The 20,879-nt window shown below is 44.4% G+C and overlaps 1 protein-coding gene across 1 annotated transcript; it reads right to left on the bottom strand.

The window, feature by feature from the left end:
- Positions 1-1,017: 1,017 nt before the first annotated feature.
- Positions 1,018-20,249, bottom strand: LOC132784319 (ankyrin repeat and KH domain-containing protein mask). Its single transcript, XM_060789853.1, is given in 19 exon segments — positions 1,018-2,568; positions 2,642-2,830; positions 2,892-6,326; positions 6,328-7,943; positions 8,004-8,271; positions 8,332-9,045; positions 9,113-9,391; positions 9,458-9,561; positions 9,627-10,740; positions 10,812-11,066; positions 11,133-11,200; positions 11,270-11,489; positions 11,491-13,209; positions 13,430-13,729; positions 14,480-14,645; positions 14,744-14,987; positions 15,055-15,193; positions 15,758-15,796; positions 18,787-20,249. Coding segments are annotated over 19 exon segments (12,291 nt in total). The 5' UTR covers positions 20,170-20,249; the 3' UTR covers positions 1,018-2,529.
- Positions 20,250-20,879: the final 630 nt, after the last annotated feature.

Raw genomic sequence — 20,879 nt, forward strand, 5'->3', positions numbered from 1 at the left:
TAATAAATCTATGAATTTTATTTTTTTCGCATGAAAAAAAATCTATATTATGCTCATCTGTTGATTAAGGATGCATCAACATCTTAATAACGGCTGTTATTCTGCACAAGCAGCTATTATAACTTCATTATCATTTTGTGTAATTTTTAATTTTCATTATTCTGTTTCGTTTTTTGTTTAGTTTTATATGATTCGTCCGTCTGGCATGTTGTATGTTGGGGTACGTGTAAGTGTGGGTGTTGTGTGTTTGTAAATTGTGTGACATTTTTTTTTTTAAATAATTTTAACGAATCCTTCGCTCTCATTTTGCTTTCATTACATAATTTGCTTGCAGCTAAAACAATGTTTGAAACAAACAAACCAAACAGGCAAAAAAAAAAAGTATAATCGTTTTGTTTTTCTTTTTCATACTCTTAAACATTAGTTATGCTTTAACGCTGTTAAAGTTCATATCATTTTACTTTTTGCTTTTGTTTTATGCAAGTGTAGGCCATGTAGCGCAAATATTTTATGTAAATATTCATTTGTTTTCTTTCATTCATTTTACAAAGCAATCCATCTATGCCTCTAGTTCTTCAATTGGAGGTCGGCGCCGCTTGGCCAGTTTGCGGCGCAGCGCTCATCTGATTTATCATCAAGTGTTTTTACATATTTGTTTCATTTTTCATTTGTTGTTGTTGTATTTTGTATATTTATGTATTTGGAAACACGTTCTATGCTATGTATTGTTGTGCTCTATCTCTAAGACGTCCTACGCGTAGTGTCGGATAAGCAGTAAAAGTTGGCAAGCCGTTTAATCATTTACTTTTCGTTTTGTTTTTTGTTTTCATCGTCTATGCATTTCAAGTGTACTTTTTTTTTTTTTGTTATTAAATGGAATATTAAAACGTTAGTCGACCTTTTTAATGTTGTATGCTCGTTTTACATTTTAAGTTAATTAAGCAATTTAAATTTCTACTAGCTACATTTTTAGTATCCGTTCCCTATGTAAGTGGAGGAGAACTAAAGATCAGACAAATTACAAAATCATGACAAACGTAAAAAAGTTTCTAATTATGTTTTCTTTTTTTTTTTTTTGTGTTAGTTTTGTGTGTGTGTGTTTAATTTGTTCTTAGCTAAATACGTAAGTAAAGTTCAATGCTTTCTCGCTTCGCTTTTGTTTTGGGTAGATTTTGCTCAAACGTTTAACAGTATTAGTGTATTTTTAATGTTAAGCTTGTGTGTGTATGTACTATATAAGTAGTAGTATTTAAGTAATTTCTTGTTAGGGTTTTCATTGCTGTTGTTGTTTGTAATTGTATTGTGGTTGTGGCTGTTGTCGCGGTTGCTGTTCTTGTTCACGTTGTCATAGCAAGCATTTGTCGTTTGCGTTTGCATTTGTAGAGGCAGCTGTATTAGCTTGTCGTTCTAGCTAGATTTAATAGTATTGCATGTTCGTCGCCAGTCACCTATCGCCTTCTCCCAAGAAGAGAAAGTCAAAGAGAGTGAGAGAGTTCCGGGGGAGAAAGTGCGCGCCTACATACATATTGTGTATACAGTAGTTGTTTCGACATTCATGTTGTTGCATTTTTATTAATATTAAATATGAATATATGTGTGTGTATATATATATATATAATCTGTTTAGTGTTTTCTTTTTGTTTTAATGTTTTTAGCTTTCGCTAATTTCACTTTAATCTTTCCATTCATAAGACTGAGTTCTAGCTTAAAATTATACGTGTGTTTCCTCTTTAGCTTCCTTCAGATTTCGATTTCGTTTTGCAATTTCTTTTAACTTAGTTTTTTCGATCGATTACAGCTTCGTTTGATGACTTCACACAAAATAATAATTTATACATGTTTTCTTTACTTCAAGGAATATCAAATTATTTAAATTACAATTAAAATAAATAATATATATTTTTTCCATGATTTCTGTCTTCGGTTTAGTGTAACTGTTTATGCAAGTGTGTGCGCGTATGTATGCATGTGTGTTTGTATGTGTGTGTGTGTGTTTGGGCTTGTTCATTTTCTCAACTATATTCTTGACCAAATTTCAAGTTACCTGTAAATTTAAATAGTTGCCCAACGAAAGAAAAAACTTAGAATGTTAACTAATTATGAACAAGACCAAGGTTTCTTTTAGTTATTTCGCTGCATTTGAGAGTTGGTTGATGAAGATTTATGTTGCCTTTTGCATTGTTTTTTGTTGAATTAGATACGCCTGTATGGTGTGGGTGTGTAAGAGGCGAATGTGTTGGTATTTGTGAGCCTGTGTCTGTATATCTGTTTCTGTGAGCAGCCGTTGAAAACAATCAAGTTAATGAATTGGCATTTTCAGTTTTCCAGCGTCTTTGCCCGATTACTATGTTCGCTATGTACTCCATTTCTGAATTGGCTACGTTTTGTCCTTGCTGTTCTGTCTGTAATCTAATCTTCTCCTGTATACCAAGCTGCCTGCCATTCACCGGCAACTGTTGCCGCCGCCACCGTCGCTGCAGCTGCTGCTGTTGTTGTAGCCGCTGCTGTTGCTTGTTGCTCATAAGAGCATCAATTCGACCAATTTGTAGTGTAATTTGCCCATGGCTGCTAAATATGGAATTAAAATGCGAGCATATTAGCAAGGATAATTAATGCAACTATAAGATTGTATTTTACTCACGTGTTTGTCGTGGTGTTCCCACATCTCCACTTTGTCGGGCAAATGCGCTGTCACATCGGAGACGCCATGCGCGCCAACAAAGTGCTGAAAGTTATATGATGGTGGCATCGGATTAATATGCTGCTGTTGTTGCTGCTGCGGTGGCGGTGGTGGTGCCTGCTGCTGCATATTATGGTAATCCATTGGCATCTGTTCAACAAAAATGAATCATTTAGTAAGTTACACTTCAACGTACGTTTTGAATACTTACATTCATTGGTTCGTGCTGTTGCGGATAGGGGCCATTGTTGTAGGGCCTGAAGTGCTGTTGCTTCAGCCAGTTTGGCGGTTGTTGTGGTTGCTGCTGCAGGCCTGGCGGCTGCGCCTTTGGCTCATGGGCCCATGGTGGCATACCGCTGCCCAGTGTATCATCCAAGTTGAGCGCCGAGGCGCCTACATTAAAGTTGTACTTCCAAGAGGCGGCACGCTCGGTACCAATGGGTCGCGGCATCTTGCGAATGTCATCATGGTTCGGTGACATGGCAGATGGTGAGCTCAGGCCCGCCAAGCCTCCGCCATTTTCGAGATGTAGTGTATCTCGCCCACTATATGTCGGATACTCCAGTGCGCCACCATACCAGCGCTGTTGGGCAACAGCTGCGGCTCCGCCGATGGGTTGTTGTCGCGGCCTTGCTTGATTCGCAAACATATTGGACTGCTGCTGAGCAGATTGCGCTGGATTTCCACTTGGTGGCTGCTGTTGCTGCTGCGACTTGTTATTGACCTGAGGGAATACCGAAGGTCGCGAATTCATGCGCATCATACCATCCACCATGTAAGGCATTGTTGCTGGCAATGGATAATTGAGCGGCGGCTGTTGCTGCTGTTGTTGTTGCTGTGGTCCGCCCTTATCATAGAGCAAACGCTGCAGATTCATTGCTGCGGCCGCCGACTCAAAGTTGTTGTTGGCCGCTGGCTCTGGTGCGCCCAAGTGCATTGCATGCGGAGGTCGTTGTATGGGAGCCGTTGGTGGCTTGATGACGCCCGGCGAGTGCGCCGACGCCACATTATTGCCATCGACAACATGACCCTGTGTTCCATTTACAGACACTACGCCGGCTGCAGCATTACCAATGCCATTGCCACCAGCTGCTTCTGTTACCAGCGGTGACCTGGCCGCCGTAGTGTTGACTCCTCCCGCTCCACTGGTGATAATGTTAAGCGCCTGTTGGCTGTTGCCCTGATTTTGCTGCTGCTGTTGTTGCATGGCAACGGCAGCATTGCCAACGGGCGGCGATGTTGAGTGATTCGATGAGGCCTTTGAGCTGCCAACGGGTGAGCTGAGTATATTGCGATTGTAGCCTGGCGCTTTCGAGGCATCAGCCTGTGGCAATACATCACCAACCATTGCATTAACTCCACCACCGGCACTCAAACCAGAGCCAGCACCGCCCGCAGCGGCGTTACCATCGATAACAGGTTTGCCCCACTGTGATTGCTGATAGTCGCTAAAGAGACAGTAGGAGAGTTTGGCGGCCAGTTGGGTACTGAAGCAATCGGCAGCCATCAGATCGCTCAAGGCATTCAATGCAATGCTATTCGGTTGCAACGATGGCTGTTGCTGTTGCTGCGGTTGCTGCTGCTGTTGTAATTGGTGTTGCTGCTGCTGCAAATGTTGCTGTTGCTGCTGTTGTTGTTGCTGCTGTTGTTGCTGCTGCTGCTGTTGTTGATTCTGTTGTATTGGCGAACTGGCGCGCTTACTGGGCGGAGCGATGGGCGTCACTGCACGTGGCTTTCCAATGCTGTTGCTGTTACTATTGTTGTTGTTGTTGACGATGTTGCTGTTGACCGCAGCAGCCGCTGCAGCTGCATTCACGGCGGCCACATCGGCCACGTTGAATGTGCCAATTGGTCCAGCCAATGTATTGTTACTGTTTATATTGTTGATGTTACTGCTACCGCTGCTGTTGTTGCTAGAGCTGCCCAGCTGAGAAACGTTGATAGCTGCACCGCCAACGGGTTTACCACGTCCAAACGGTGCCACCACAACGCCACCACTGCTGCGTCCACCTGTCGCTCCAATGCCAACAGGAGTCTCCAGTTTCTTGGGAGATTGGGTAACAGCTGGCGACGCCTTCATGCCAAAGCTCTGCGGCGCCTTGCTCTGTGCTGTGGCTGCTGCGGTTGCAGAGGTCTTTTGACTGGCAAACGTAGCAGAGGATTTGAGCAAAGTGGCACTGTCCGGCTTTGATTTGGCCACTTGAGCCGTTGCAGGACCATTCGATGTGGGGGCTACTGTGCGTGTCGACTGCTGTTGCTGTCCAGTGTACGCCCGGCTGCTCTGGCCACGCGTTGAGCTGGATGCTTTGCCGCCGGCGGCATTTGATTTCGAGGCACCACTTCCACCACCACCACGTCCACTGGATGTCTTGCTGCTGCTGGAGGTCGCCACCTGCTGTTGCTGTTGTTGCTGCTTTGCACTGTGCGCTGTCGCATTGCTGTATGCCACGGCAGGCGTTGAGCTGGCCGATGAACTCGACGACGTGGAAGTTGTCGAGGCTGCCGATGAATAATTGCCCACTGTCGATGAGACTGAGGCATTTACGGCAGCTGTACGATTATCCCACGTACCGACTGTCATAGGCGCCGCAGCACCAGTGACTGCTGTAGTTGCAGCACCCGTTGCGCCAGCTTTGATGCTGCTGTTGATGCGAGGCAGCATCTGCAATATGTCCACATCGGGATCCTTGATCAGCGACAAAATGAGCATGTGTGCCTGCTTGGTGGCATCGGTTAGGCCCTTGATGGTAATGCTGCGCTCCGACTGATTCTTGCCCTGTTTCTCCACCTCAATGTGGGCGCCAGTTGTGGCGCGTATCGCATTGATGTTGCTGCCAGCGCGTCCAATAACACGAGAAATGGCATTCACCGGCACCTGCACCTTCTTGCATGTCATCTCTGGGGCGGATGTTACTAACGAGCTTGAACTGGAGCTGCTGACCGACTGTGGATGTTGATGGCCACCGCTGCTGCTGCTCACACTTGTTGTCGAGTTGTTAGGTGTCACATTTGTGCTGCTTGCACCTGCGCCCAACGTTGGCACACCGGTTGATGTATTAACAACGGTCGTCTGCTGAGTGCTGCTCTTACGCACAACCTCCTTCCAGCCATCCACTTCGCTGCGTTTGGCTTGCGCGGATGCCGTGGAGCTGCCAGTCTTGCTGGTCTCCTTGCGTGTGGCAATGTTGCTGACAGATTCATTGCTGACCGGCTGTAGTTTAGTAGCTGATGCTGGTGTCTGCGGCTTGGGCGCTGGCATTGATTCCTTGGGTGCCAGATTCTCCTTCTCTCGCTTGTTGGCTGTTTCCTTGCTTGATTTCTTGTTATTGCTGATGGCAGTTGATGGAACGGCTGCAGCTGTTGCTGGCAGTGCCTCATCCCGCTTGCCTTCCGTCTGACGCTTCAGCTGTTGACCAACCGATTGCTGCGTAGCGCTGGACGGCAGTTTAGCGCTTTCAGTGGCAGCACTCTTCTTCACCATGGCGCCAGACTGAGTTAGTGGCTTGGCTGCCGTGGGCTGTTGTGTGACTGCTGATGCGGCCACTGCTTCGCTGGCTGAGGAAGAGTTTTGTTGCTGCTGCTGCGCTTTGTTTTTCTGCTGCTGTTGTTGCTTTTTTGGTTTTCTTGGCGGATGCAGGACCTCCAGCATTCACATTATCTTGCTGATTTGATGAGGCACGCGCGGCTTTGGTATCACCGCTAGAGCAAGAACCCTGATCGATGCCAGAGTCGCCCTCTTCACGTGCAGGTGGCGCTTCCTCATCATCGTCATCCTTGTCGCTGTCATCATCCTTGTCGTTGTCGCTGCCATCATCATCATCGCCCTGCTGATCATCGTCGGGTCCGTTACTGACCTGCTGCTGTCGCCGTTTCTCCTCCTTCTTTTCCATTTTCTTTTTTTTTTTCTTGCGCTCTCGACGACGTGCAGCGGCTGCTTTGCGGCTTTCCTCGCGTGTGCGCTCCAAATCGAGCTCCTCCAACAATATGGACGCATTCTTATTGGCCTTGACTGCCTGTGCTTCTTTGGCGGAGCGCAGAATTTTCATACAATCGTAGCATTTTTCAATCAACTCCTTATCGCTGATGGTGCCAATGAAACGGATCATCTCCTGATCCGAGGGAAATTGTGACACATACTGCACCATCCATTTGACAATTTTGGTGTGACCTTTGCGATAGGCGGCCATAAGGCAGGAGACACGACGATTGTCCTGTGAATCGATGTCGGCATTGTGATTGTACAACAATTCCACGACACTCAAATGACCACCATGTGCGGCCAGCCAGAGCGGTGAGTTGCCCTTCTTGTTTTTCACCTCAACACTTGCCCCGCGTGACAAGAGCAATTCCACAAACTTTTGATGGCCCTTGTCGGCAGCAATGGTCAAAGCCGTATCCCTGGACGTCGGCACAGGAGCTGCATTCACGTCTGCACCTTTGTCGAGCAGCACTCGGCCAACTTCGATGTAACCGCCAGATGCAGCTTCCATTAACGGCGTCAGACCGGTCTTGGCACGATGCTCAACATTGGCACGACGATCGAGCAGGAGACTAACCACCTCATGGCGTCCCTGGAAACAAGCGAGTGTCAATGCAGTATTGCGATTGGTCTCAATCTGTGCATTAATATCGGATCCCTGATCCAGCAGCAGTTTCACCGCAGCCGTATGCCCATTCATCGCAGCCAGCATCAAGGGTGATATACCCAATTTGCTGCCAGTGCGTGAATTGATCTCGGCACCATGGTTAAGCAGCAGCTTTATGATGTTCACATAGCCACCACTGGCGGCCAGGCTAAGCGGTGTATAGTCGGAGACATTCCGATGTTCCTTGTTGGCGCCGACGCTGAGCAGCAGCTCAACTACTTCGTAACGACCGCCGGAACAGGCCAACGATAGTGGAGTATCCTTGGTGCGTTCCGATTGCGCCTCCAGTTCGGCGTGATGCTTGAGCAGAATGTCCACAACCTTTTCGTGACCAGCTGTTGCGGCCAGTATCAAAGGCGTAAATCCCTTTTTGTCGCGATGCTCAATATTAGCACTTCGACTAATGAGCAGCTCGACAAGCTCTTCGTGGCCGCCAGCGCAGGCCAACGTCAAGGCTGTATCATGATTTGATTCGGTTTCCGAATCAATTTCAATTGTCTTGTCCACAGCTGCAGCTGCTGCTACTGCTAGTTGATTTTGCAATTGTTGTTGCTGGGCAGCTGCCGCTGCTGCTGCAGTTGCCGCCGCCACAGGCTGCTGATGTTGGTTGGTATTAACTGTTAAATCAGAGACATTTATTAATTATAATTATAACTATAAATATATATTTTTCTCACCTTGACTGCCTGCTGGCGTTTGCCGGAAACCGGAACAACGCCTATCCTTTCGAGATTGCTTATCAATTGCCTTCTTAGCAATGCCTCCAGGCATTGATTTCGCTGCGCTGCCTGCAGTTGTTACTGCTGATGAATTGGGTGTGGCCAATGGCCAATTGGAGAGTTCATTCTGCTGTTGCTGTTGTTGTTGTTGCTGCTGTTGCTGCGGAGCAAACTGTGTGTATTGCTGGGGTATGTATACGGAGCCAGTAATTGTCTGCGTAGCCACCTGTAAAGATGTTTATGTAATCCACAATTGTCTCTCCATTAATCGCTGTCGTAAACTTACCTGATGCTGTACGCATGTGGATGACTGCATATGCGGTGGCGGATGCAGCAGGAGTTGTTCTTGCAAGTTAAAGTGCTTCTGCTTCATGCCCTGAGGCATTGGCAATGCCTGGACACCGACAACGGGACCAACGGCAGGTGACTGCCGCTGCTGCAGCAGCAACTCTTGCGCCACCTGCTCCAATTCGCTTTGAGTGGGTGGTCGCTGCTGCTGTTGCTGCTGAAGTAGTCGCTCTGCGCGGTGCTGAAACATTGGTGGTTGCTGCGAATCAGTTTGTGGCAGTTGTTGATGTTGCTGATCGGCTGCATGATCGCCCAACTGCTGCTGTTGTTGTTGTTGCTGCTGTTGCGACATGGCAGGTGGCAGTTGAAAGAGCAACTGCACTGGGGGCGTATTCTTGTCGCCGCTCTCCACGTTGTACACAAAGTTGGTGGTTGGCTGTTGTGGTTGCTGTTGACCCGCTGCTGCAGCAACAGTTTTGATAATGCGCGCATTCGAATGCTGCTGCTGTTGCTGCAACTGCTGCAGTTGTTGCAATTGCTGTTTCAACTCTGGATCACTCTCCAACGACATTTGCTGTTGCTGATGCTGTAACTGAAACTCGGCGCTGTTGGGCAGTGCTGGATGAAGTTGTGATTGCTGCTGCTGTGCGGTGACAACAGCGGCGCCATTGTCGGCAGAGAACGGCAGTAATGCAACCGGGGTTTGCTGGTGCTGTTAAACAAATCAAAATTGCGTTTAATTTATAAAAGTTTTCAAATATAATATTCTGTGTGCTTACCTGCATGTGCTGAAGCTCCTCAGGATCGAGTAAACGCTGTTGTGATTGCATAGGATAATCCAGGAGCACGAGATTCGGCTGACGCTGTTGTGCGTCTTCTGATGCATCGCCGACATTTAGTATTGCCTGCGAATGCTGCGCCGCTGCCACTGCCAACAACTGTTCTTGGCCGGCCCATTTGCCAGATGACTGCGCCCAATGACCGGTGAATCTACCCTTGCACATTTGATTGAGGCTAAACTCTGCCAGTTCGGGGTAATGTAGATTGCTGGCCAGTTCCTACAAATTAAATATATATATATATTGTTATAAGGTAAATAACTAACAATTATCATCATAAATTACCTGGAAAATGTCATCGATGCCTGTTATATCATAATGAGTGCCATCATTGGGGAAGTGCTCCAAGCCATACAGCTCTCCAGCTGCAGGCACTGTCGCCGCATCATCTGTAGATGTGCAATTCATTTGTTAAAACAATTGATCAAATATATGTCTCTCATTTGTAGCTTACCACATTGCTCCGACTCCTGTTGTTGTTGCTGGCTGTGAGCCTTGGCGTGTACAGCTGCAGCTAATTGCTGTTGCAACAGATCGTTTAATGTCTTATTGTTGGCGGCCGCAGCCTTTATTGGCAGCATGTGCATCAGCTCCGAGTTGGGTAAATCTTGACGATAATCACACAGCGACTGGGTCAACACATCTGGCTTTGTTAGTATTAGATTCTCCAGTCGAGTTGATATTTTACGCTGTTTCGGTGGTAGAGCAGCTTCAGTTTTCGAGTTGTTGTCACTCTGATCACCAACGGCGACATTGACGTCCAAGAAAAAGTCTTCATCGACTTCATCATCATCGTCGCCGCCTTCGTCTTCGTCGATGTAATCAACATCAGCATCGGCATCATCGTCCTCGTATGTAATTTTCCCGATCTCGCCACTCTGAGTGTCCTGCTCCTCATCATCATCCTCATCGTCCTCTACTTCCTCCTCCTCGATGATGGTGTCTGTCAAGTCAATGGGTTCTGGTGGCAGCGTGTTCTCTTCGCCCTCATCACCTTCTTCCTCGCCCTCGTCGCTTTCGATATCAGCTGTGCCCGATGTCACGGCCGCCGCCATAGCAGCAGCAGAGCAAAGTGTGGCAAGATTCTTCATTTCAGCCCGAGTGTCGACGCGTTCCATGGTTGGTGACATGATGGTCTCCTCCATTTCGGGCGGTGTCTCAGTGGGCGATTTGGGTTGCTCGCCACCGAATAAATTGTGCATTTGCCAACCATCCTGCAAGAACTTTAGCCTCGGTGCCTTGGCCATTTGGTCACTGAAGCAAGCCAGCGTGGAATGACCGCCTCTCGAGTCATTAACAGCTGTCTCAAGTAGCCCGCGAAAGTCATCCATGACATTCTTATGCTGAAGCAATTCATTGCCAGCGCCATCCAGAGACGGTTGCTGTTGCTCCGTAAAGCTACTGCTGCTGCCGCCAGTGGGTGATGCCATTGGCGAGGCTGGCGAATTGGAGTAATCCACAACAGAGGCGGCGTGCTGATGATGATGCAATTGCAGATGTTGTTGGAGCTGTAGCTGGGTCTGCTGCATTTGCTGCTGTAACTGTAACTCCTGTTGCTGCTGCAGTTGCTATTCAATGAAATACATTTTCCAGATTAACTTTAATTATAATTTGAAAATACCTATGTAGATGAACTTACCAAGTTGTTGTAGATGGAGACCATGGGATTCTGCTGCATGGGTAACAATTGAGCCTGCTGTGCTACCGCTGTTGAGGCGGCTGCCGCTGCTGCTGTTGCTGCCGCAGCTGCTGCTTGAGCAGCTGCTGCTTGTGCAGCGGCTGCCTGCTTGCGATTGTTCTTGTTGCTGGCCTTCACCTTGGGTCGATCGCTAATGGCAGTACTCTGCAGCACTTCCGAGGAGTGGGTGATGGTGCTAGAGCCGCTCGTATTGCGCTGCACATTCAAAATATGAGACAAATTTAGAAATGTGTACAAAACAAAAAAAAAGCTGAAACTCACCGTTGGAACTTGAGAGCCGTTCTCTGTAGCATTAGATGTACTCGGATTGATATCGCTGACAACGACACCTTTAAGAGATAATAGTGAAATTATTAAATACACTCCTCTATAAATCTCCACAAATCTTTTTTACAAACCTTTCGGAGTGACTTCCAGCGTTAGCTCGCTGCCATCGCTAGATACATCGAAGCCACGGCGTCTCTGCGAATGCCCTTCCTCACCAGCACAGGCAAACTGCTGTTGCTGCTGTTGTTGCTTATCATCCTCGCCTAATGGCTGTGAGCGGATTTGCTCGGAATGCTGCTCTAGCGGCAAATCAATCGCATCCAATGGTAAATCAATGGCTTGCAGATCGTTGATTAGCTGGCGATTTTTTACGAGAACCGACGCCCTTGAGCTTTGGCTGCTGTTGGTGCATCTTCTGTTGCTGTTGCTGCTGCTGTTGTTGCTGTTGAAGCACGGGTTGCTGGCAAACAGTGTGGAAAAGAACAGGTGGTGCTGGTGGAGCCTTTTGCGGTGGCGTTAGCGAGTTAATGTGCTCCATATCCAGGTCATAATGCTTGCAAGGCACCAATTGTGCCCCAGATGGCGGCAGTGTTGCTTGCTGCTGTTGCTCAAAACCAGGTTGCAGATGAAACAGACGCGATTTGGCAATAAGGCCCTCCTGTTGTTGTGCGCTCAGCGTGGTCAGATCAATTCCACCACCTCCAACACCACCAACCGTCGACACATATTCATCGGTTACACCGGCATCACTGCTGGCCGCAGCAGAGGCTGCGGTTAGCTGCAACTCACCAGCATCCAGGAAATCACCTGTGCCCAGAGCGACAATATTGTTGGGAGAATTGCCACTGAATTGCTGCTGATGGAACAGTTGCTGATTGTTGGCACGTGCCGCCTCCGACAACTCGTGCAGGCCAGGCGGTGCATTCAGCTGCTGTAGTTGATGCTGCAACTGTTGCTGCAGTATCTTTTGCTGCTGCGTGGTAATCAGACGCATCTGATTGGCCGTCTGTGCATTGGCAGACTGAGCATTCGCTCCGGCAGCAAGTTCTGTGGGTGAGATATGCGGATAGCGAAAGAGCAGTTCCACAACACGTGTGTGGCCGCCTTTAGAGGCCTCGATGAGCATCGTGCTGTTATCCTTGAGCTTGTGAAATGGATCCGCGTTGTTCTTGAGCAACAACTCCACCACCGACTGATGGCCACCAGCGCAGGCCAACGAGAGCGGAGTGTGATCATTGCTGGTCGTCTGCTTATTCACATTTGCGCCCTTCTGGATGAGGAACTTTACGGTGCACAAGTGGCCGGCACGACAAGCCTTCATCAGAGGCGTACGTCCGCCCTCTGACTCGTGCTCCAGCTCAGCGCAATACGACAACAGCACACCAGCCGCATCGGTATGACCATTCTCACAGGCATGCGTCAGCGCCGTGTCTCCGGTTTGTGTCTCCGCATGCACATTGGCTTTGTTCTGTAACAGGAAGCGCACCAGATCGGTGTGGCCCTCTTGCGACGCTTCCATTAACGGCGTCGACGCGCCCAGCTCCAAATTGGCGCCGCCATTTATCAAAAAAGCAGCCACCTCGCTGAATCCACCACAGCAGGCCAGAGTGAGTGCAGTTTCCTGTGTCTCTTCGGTAGTGGCATTAATGTTAGCGCCCTTGCTAAGCAGCAGTGCCACCATTTCCTCATGTCCCTCGCGAGCCGCCTCCATGAGGGGCGTGTAGCCTTCATCGTTCACCTCCTCAATATTCGCGCCGCGCTCGATGAGCAAAGTGGCCAACTCAACGTGACCACCGCAGGCTGCCAATGTAAGCGGCGATTCAAATGAATCAGTCGGCATATTTACTTGAGCTCCAGAGTCCAGCAGTAATCGCGCCACTTCGACATGGCCGTCCATTGAAGCCTCCATGAGAGCCGTGTGCATCTCGTCGGTTTTGTGCTCCTGATCAGCGCCGGCTTGGAGCAGGAAACGGACCATATCCAAGTGGCCCTTGTAGCAGGCCAATGTCAAAGCACTCTCCTTAAACTCATTTGAATGGGTGTTTATTCCGGCTCCATGTTCAAGAAGTACCTATGAGAGAGACATTTAACATTAGATTAATCAACGGATTAAAATGTGAGAGTAGTTTATACATTCTATACATCAGATAAGATCAAACTAAATCACGTGAACTGGCTTTCTAATAACGAAATCATTAACTCGATTCTCGTCACTAAAGACAGTTGCAATCAAATCTCGGATTCTAATCACTTGTCAATGCTAAATTTACTGTCCATGACTCGATACTAACCTTGGCCACTTCCACATGACCGGCGGATGCGGCCTCCATCAGCGGTGTATGACCGTTCTCATTTTGCTCCTCAACATTAGCGCCATGCTTTAACAGGACCTTAACCACATCCACCTGCCCACCCGCGCATGCAAACATGAGGGGTGTGTTGCCAGTGGCACAGTGTGCATTAACATCGGCATTGTGGCTAAGCAGAAGTTTCACAATGTCCAAATGTCCCGCAGAAGCAGCTTCCATTAATGGCGTCGAATCTTTTTGTCCCTTGTCTTCAACCTGTGCTGCAGACATTGCCAACAAAACCTTTATTCGAGAAAAAAGAAAACGAAACACAAATGTCACAAAATATTTGACAAACAATATGAGACGAGAATAGCGGAGAGTCGTGTTTATGTTGAATGAGGTATATTGCTTATCGATACTAATTCAAACTTATCGATGTTACACTCAGTGTAGGATGCACTTTCGATCATTATTTCCCCTTTTCCCCACTGTGTTCACATAATTTTACGGTTACTGTTTCATTTGTGAGCAAATATGTTTACAGTTTATATAAACTATATACATGAAAAGTGGATGGACCTCGAATTTGCGATAGCGACTCAATTATTATACATTTTTATATTTATAAGTTTTCTACTTATCGATAGATAATTTATTAATAAAAATAACTATCGCATGTGAATTCCACAGGTGAAATATGGAAAGTGGACAAAAGTGGACATTCAAATTTCGATATCGTGTGGCGTCTTCAAAATGGGCAAATCAAGACATTATCTCTACTACGATACATAAACTAAACACATTTTTTAATGCAGCTACTAAGAAGTCGATTTGCTACCATTACATGGTGCTCTTTACCTCGCCATTGATAAAAGTTTCTTGACAATATTTTTTCAAATTGATTTCAGGAGATAATTCAAGCTATGGAAGGATTTGATTTTATTCTTTCTCTCTCGTATTAATTTTCCAAGATTTTGCAGCCGATAGATTGCCTCGGCTGTTCTCATACACCACAGGAGAAAATTGCCGCGTTTTGGAAGAAATACATACCTGTGCCAGCTCATAGTAGCCTGCAGAACAAGCCATTGATAATAACGACTCGCCTTCATCCGTTGAGGCAGCGGCATCGTTCAAGTTGCCCTTGCACAGCAACCGTTTGACCGTATTAACATCGTTGTCTGCACAGGCATTGGCAAGGCTACGCGAGAAACCGCTGCTGTGAATTGAATAGGGAAACATAAAAATAAATAAATCAATTCGTTCAATGTCCCAAATAGGATCAATTCGATCGATCACAACTCGATTATTACTCACTTCTTATCTCGCGGACTGTTGGCACAACGCATTTTGGTAAGCGCCTGCTTGGTTTCATCGATTGCGTGGGTGGCATGCCGCAGTACAGGTGCTTTCTCATTGGCGGCAGCCTCCAGCAATGCGGTGAGATTACTCGAGCGTTTGTTGTTATGCTCGTGCAGGAAGTTCTTAACCTCTGGCGCATCCTCGTCGTCATCCTCATCGTCTATATCCTCATCATCTGCGTCGTTATCTTGCAGAACATCTATTTCAATAAAAAGAGAAGATTTTAAAATGAATTTGGTTTTGGTTTAGTGTAAACAATGACTTACCGATCTCTTCATCTTCTTCCTCGTCATCGCCTTCAGATTCATCCGAGTCCTCGGAGTCTTCTTCCGTTTCGTCTTCATCTTCACGAACTTCTCCCTCCTCATGAGGACAACTATCGGGATCAGACTCTTGTATATCGTCCTGCAAACATACATAAATATTTGTTTTAATTAATTTCGTATTAATCGTCGATTTTAAATTTAAATTTAAGTAATAAGGTATTCGTGCTCGTCGGTTAAGAGGTGAGTACATGAAAAATGTTCTGGAAATCGTATTAAAGATGGAAAAAACTAATAAAAAACAGTTGAGCAATATTAAAGAGCACATTCTTGTTGTCTAAGGCCAGCAATTGTGATGTTTTGTGTGGTTACATAATCCAAGTAGTAGTTGGAGACTATTATTATTTTATTATATATTAAACAATATCCCATTTTGTTTTGCTGTTGGGTATTCTTTTAACTATTAAGTTAACTCTAAACTTTAATAAAAGTGCATACAACAAAAAACAAACTTCCGAACAATCTGTTGATTTTAACCTACGGAGCGTTTGCATTTTAGTTAAATTTTGTTGGTTTAGTTTGGTAAGTAGAAAGATATCATAAAGAATTTAAACATAGTCGCCAAACATTTGTTGGCATACTTGTATTTGTTGCGCTTCAATTTAATTGTTTTTGTTTTTTAAGGCACTTATAACGCGTAACTTACCAAGAGATCTGGCCTTAAACACAAGAATGCCAATAGGATCTACAAATAAAGAGAAACGTAAGAAAAATCATAAAAATAACTGAAGCTAATAAAGCTTATATTGGATGTATGGTAAACATCTAATTTCACTAATTTAATTTGAAAACAAACAAAAATAAAGAAAAAGGTTATACTATATCTCACGGAAGAAAAACACATGTTGATTACATGGAAAAACGATTGCAACACAAAGTCCATTAAGGATAACACACGCCGCAGCAATTCTTTAATCGACGCACAAATTAAACAATCAATAAGAGGCGATTTAACCATTATTGACTGGCACGTAGTTGTCCGAGTCCGATGTTAAAAGCAATAAGAACAGGAATTTTTTGTAATCTGATTTTTTTTTAATAATTGTCAAAAATTATAGATTGTGCCAATATTAACAGCCTACTGTGTTTTGTTTTAAACAAAATACACAATATACCTTGGACTAACAGTTTATTTATTTCTCACTTATAATAATCAAAAACAAAGTTGCCAGATAATTTCCAAAATGGCAACATAATAACAACAACAAACAGCAAGCAGCCAAAAAAACGACAACTTATTGTTACCTGTTTGCTTTTTGCTTTCATTCATTACCATTCCATTTTAATTTTATTTCGAAACCAAGACACACACACACATATACACTTACTCACACAAATGCATGCAAGCATGCTGGTATTTACTTGTGTGTGAGTGCGTGCGGTGTTTGGCCGTCTGCTGGTTTTTTATTACAAATTCGCAAGTCAAAGAGAAAAACGAAACGGTTTCTTTGGAATTTTAAGAATCGCATGAGTCATGCCACAACTCGCTTGCACAGCGATGATAGCGCTTCAGATGTATGCATATGTACATAACATATGTACATATTTATTTATGTGCATGTGTGTATCAATGTATCGAATGTATCTGGGTTTAAATATTTCACACGGTGGCAACACAACATTTAAAAGATGTGAATTCTGGATGTGTGTGTCTGTGTCATTTTGTTTGTAGAAATTTCAAACGTTGCGTTTTTTTTTTACTTTTTCGTTTTGCGAGTAGTTATCAATATGAGGCCAAATATTTATTGCATGCTTTTGAGCTTTGATGAATGAAAAGAAAAATGCAGATAATCTTATGTACACATACATTTACATTAACAAGTATTCGTATTTGTGAGAGAAAAAGACAGAACGAAATTCAAAAGAGTTCAATCGACGCCGCCGCCACAACATGATTTTTTTTCTTGTTATTCGTGCGTGCGATTTTGTCTTTCGTTGGTCATTTTTCTCGTTATGGGCATTGCGAGCATGCATGCATGTATGTGTGTGAGCGAGTATTTGTGCAAATCATAAATGCATGCATGCTACACCCAAAAAAAAAAAAGAACTGACTGATAAATTGACCTTTACATAGTAGGTATTGCAATTATGGCGTTTGCTCAGGTCATTACACCCTACTTCAAAATGTTTTACCATGAATTTTGTATATAGTATATGTATTTTTTTTTTTATTATTATTGTTATTTGTTGTATCTCTCTTTTTTTCATTTGCTTTTGTACTTTTGCGCATTTGCGCTTCACACACGATTTCACTCGAAACGAACGGCAAACAACAGCGAGGGCGTCCGGCGTTGCCAGACCACAGCAAAGCACACTAGCGTAAATTTAACCTGCAAACAACAATGCGGCACATTCTAAATGCCAATATTTTCGTTGTTCTCGTCTTTTCTTTTTTTTGTAAATGTATGTATGTATTTTCATTAATGAAATGTGTCTTAACCCTTTTTATGGTTAATTAAACGCATGTTGACGATGATGATGATGGGGGCGATGATGAGTTGAATTTCTTAAATATCCCAAAAACAAAATGAAACAACGAAAGAAGAATTGGCTAATGACCTTTGATTTGTTGAGTAGACAGTGCTCACACGTACAAACATACATATGTATGTATGTGCTACATCCACGAAACGCCAGACAAAGAAATATTTACACACATGCACACACACATGCTGCACACACACCAAGAGCACAACAGCTGCACAGCTGATTTATGTACATACAAATGTAATTCACATCACAGAGCAAAAGAAAAATGCTTGCGGCACACACACACTAACACATATGAAAATAAACGAATTGCTGCTGCTCGAAACGGGTTTTGGTTTTTTAAGCACGCTCTCTCGACTTTGACTGTGTACTGGAGTCTAATTCACAGGAAAAATCTATGAATAACGGGTATTTTTAATATTGATTCCAGCTAATTTATCTTGGTATTAAAACTTAATGCACACCTGTAAAGCGGCCTAGAAAATACATTGTAAATGCAGCACACACAAATATATAAATATAACACACACAGTGGTACTTGTAATGGTGCGTTCTATAAATACACTATAAATCGCTAGACTAAAAACCAGCTGTTTTTTATCGTCTGATAAACAAGCAGCGATGCAACAAAGAATGATTCGCATGCAAACGAATCACTTAATATCTTATCTAAAATAAGAACTATCTAAAGAATTGAAATGACATTCAAGTGAAATCACAAACACACACAAAGTTCTATCTATGAGATTGCAAGTCAATAAATCAATAAAGAAAGATATATGACTCCCAGAATGAATGTGCGAAGGCAACGGAGGATTGGGATTTCTTCTAGACTGTATTTCTTCAAAACAAATCGATAGAGTAAACAGTTAACAATAATTTAATACGAAGCAGACTGAAATGATAAAATTTGATAATAAATAAATACAAATACACAATTCCATGAAAAAAGAGTGTGATTATGCAACAATTCGCTTTTAAAGATATGCTAGTAATATAAGCTGGGATTTCTTGACTTCTCTAAACAAATCAATACAGTTAAAAAAAAACTATGATTCAGAGTTGTCTGATAACTTGAGCTCTTCCAATGAAAAGAATATAGGGTCACGGTATTAAATTAAAAATGTGACTTATCTCACCTCGTAAAGGTAATGCAAAAATAAAATGTATTTAAGGATAACTCACCTCTGAGACGGATTCCTCCTCAGATTCGGAAAGATCTGTGGTGACAGGCTGCGGATAGTATTCGGTATCAGTATCTGTATCTGTGGTAATCATGTTCTGCAACGCCGATGATATTGCACCCACCAAGCCAGGATTCGATGACAACGGCGATGAGTTCGATGAAGCCGACGATGAAAGCGCAGAACGATTTGCGGCAGCTGCTGCTGTTGCCGCAGCATGCGAAATGGCGCCCACATCTTTCAGCTTTTGCTTCAAAACCGCGACAGCCGTGTTGCCCGCTGATGCTGCTCCATGATGACCAGCGTTACCCGCGTTGCCATCGACAGCAGCGGCAGCGGCGCCCATTAGCAATGATGTTGCTGCGAATTTCAAATGCGCAGCATCTTTGCCTACAACTGTTTTCGATGCAGATGCTGTTGTTGATGCTGCTGCTGTTGGTGTTGCTGCCGCTGCAGCGGCTGCTGCTGTTGCAGTTGCCACAACCTGACGCTTAAGGCCGGCGTAAGCTCGCGGTTTCTTACTACTGCTGGTTGGGGGCGTCGTCGTGGGCGCTGAGGCAACTGCAGCACGAAATTTGGCAGCCGCACCGGCAGTTGAAGATGTTGCTTTGGGTGCATTCATTGTTGCAGCATCGCCAGTTGTTGTTGCGGCTGCTGTTGTTGCCGCTGCTGCTGTTGTGGTTGCTGTGGTGGCGGGCATGGGCGTGGCTGTGGGCGTGGTTGTAGTTGTGGTGCCAGCGGTAACGAATGCAGCTGCAGCCGCTTCGCTTTGGGCGCTTGTTGTTGATTTGCTGGCAGCCGTTTTAGACATTTTGGAGTTGTTGATGTTGTTAGTATTATTGGCAGTGGCTAACACGCTATTGTTGTTATTGCTGTTAACTTTTAACCTGACGTTAGTATTGTTGTTGCTTGTTGCACTCTTCTTCTTCACAGCAGCGTTGCTCTCTGCTGGAGTAGATGTTGTTGTTGTTGCCGCCGCCGCTGTTAAATCCTCATGCTTGGCAATCTTCTTCTTGCTGCTGTTAATGTTATTGATGTTCTTAATGTTGTTGGCAATGAGCGCAGCTGCAATCGAGCTACGCGATGCTGCAAGTCGTTGCTGCAGCTGCTGCTGTTGCTCGGTGTAATTAACCTGCCTCGCAACGTTATTGTTGTTGTTGCTATTATTGTTGTTATTCTTTGCTGCTACTGCAAGTCTTTGTGCAGTTGCTTGTGTTGTTGCGCTGTTAGCTTTAATTTTTTGTGTTGTTGTTGTTGCTGCTGCTGGTTTTGTTGTTGCAGTTGTGGTTGTCTTTGTATTTTTGCTCAAATACGCAGAGCGCACGTTATTCAAATTCAAGTTCAAGTCATCGCCATCATGATGATTCTTCGCATCATTATTCATTTTAGTCTCTCTCGAATAGGCTTCCTTTAATTCAATTCACGCGTGCTTTCGGTGTTTTTAAATTATTTTTAAATACGAATACAAATTTTAACGAACTACTTTTTTTTAGGTTTTTTTTAAAGAAATTTTACTTTATAGAATTTGACATTCTGGTTATTTTTATTTTTACCCATCGACAAAAACGCCAAACAACATTTTGTATAAAAACTTTTCGGCGTTTTATATATTTTTTCTTTATACAAAGTGTGCTGCGTTATTATCGATTTTGGTAAGGAATTGAATTGGATTATAGATATATATATATATAAATATATATATGTTTGTACAAAGCCATCATATATATATATATATATATATACGCTTATATATATATATATGTAAAGGCACACACATTCACACACACTCTCTCGCACCCGCACACAAACACACGCACACATGGACAGAGGCAGATCGCGACCGTGTGGCAACGCTGTGCATTCTTTCACTTCTTCAGCATTGCACACTCATTCGTTCGTCATTATACATATGTGTGCATATATGTACACACACGCACACACTTATATACTCGTTTTAATTTTCCGTTCTCTCAATTCACGTTTTCGTAGTAACTTATTAATAAAAAAAGGAACAAAAAAGACACCAAACTAATACACAAATAACTAATGATAGAAACACATTTTCGACATTATGCATTTTTTTTGGGGGGTTTT

The sequence above is a fragment of the Drosophila nasuta genome, chromosome 2R (genome assembly GCF_023558535.2).
Source record: "Drosophila nasuta strain 15112-1781.00 chromosome 2R, ASM2355853v1, whole genome shotgun sequence".
Classification (NCBI taxonomy): domain Eukaryota; kingdom Metazoa; phylum Arthropoda; class Insecta; order Diptera; family Drosophilidae; genus Drosophila; species Drosophila nasuta.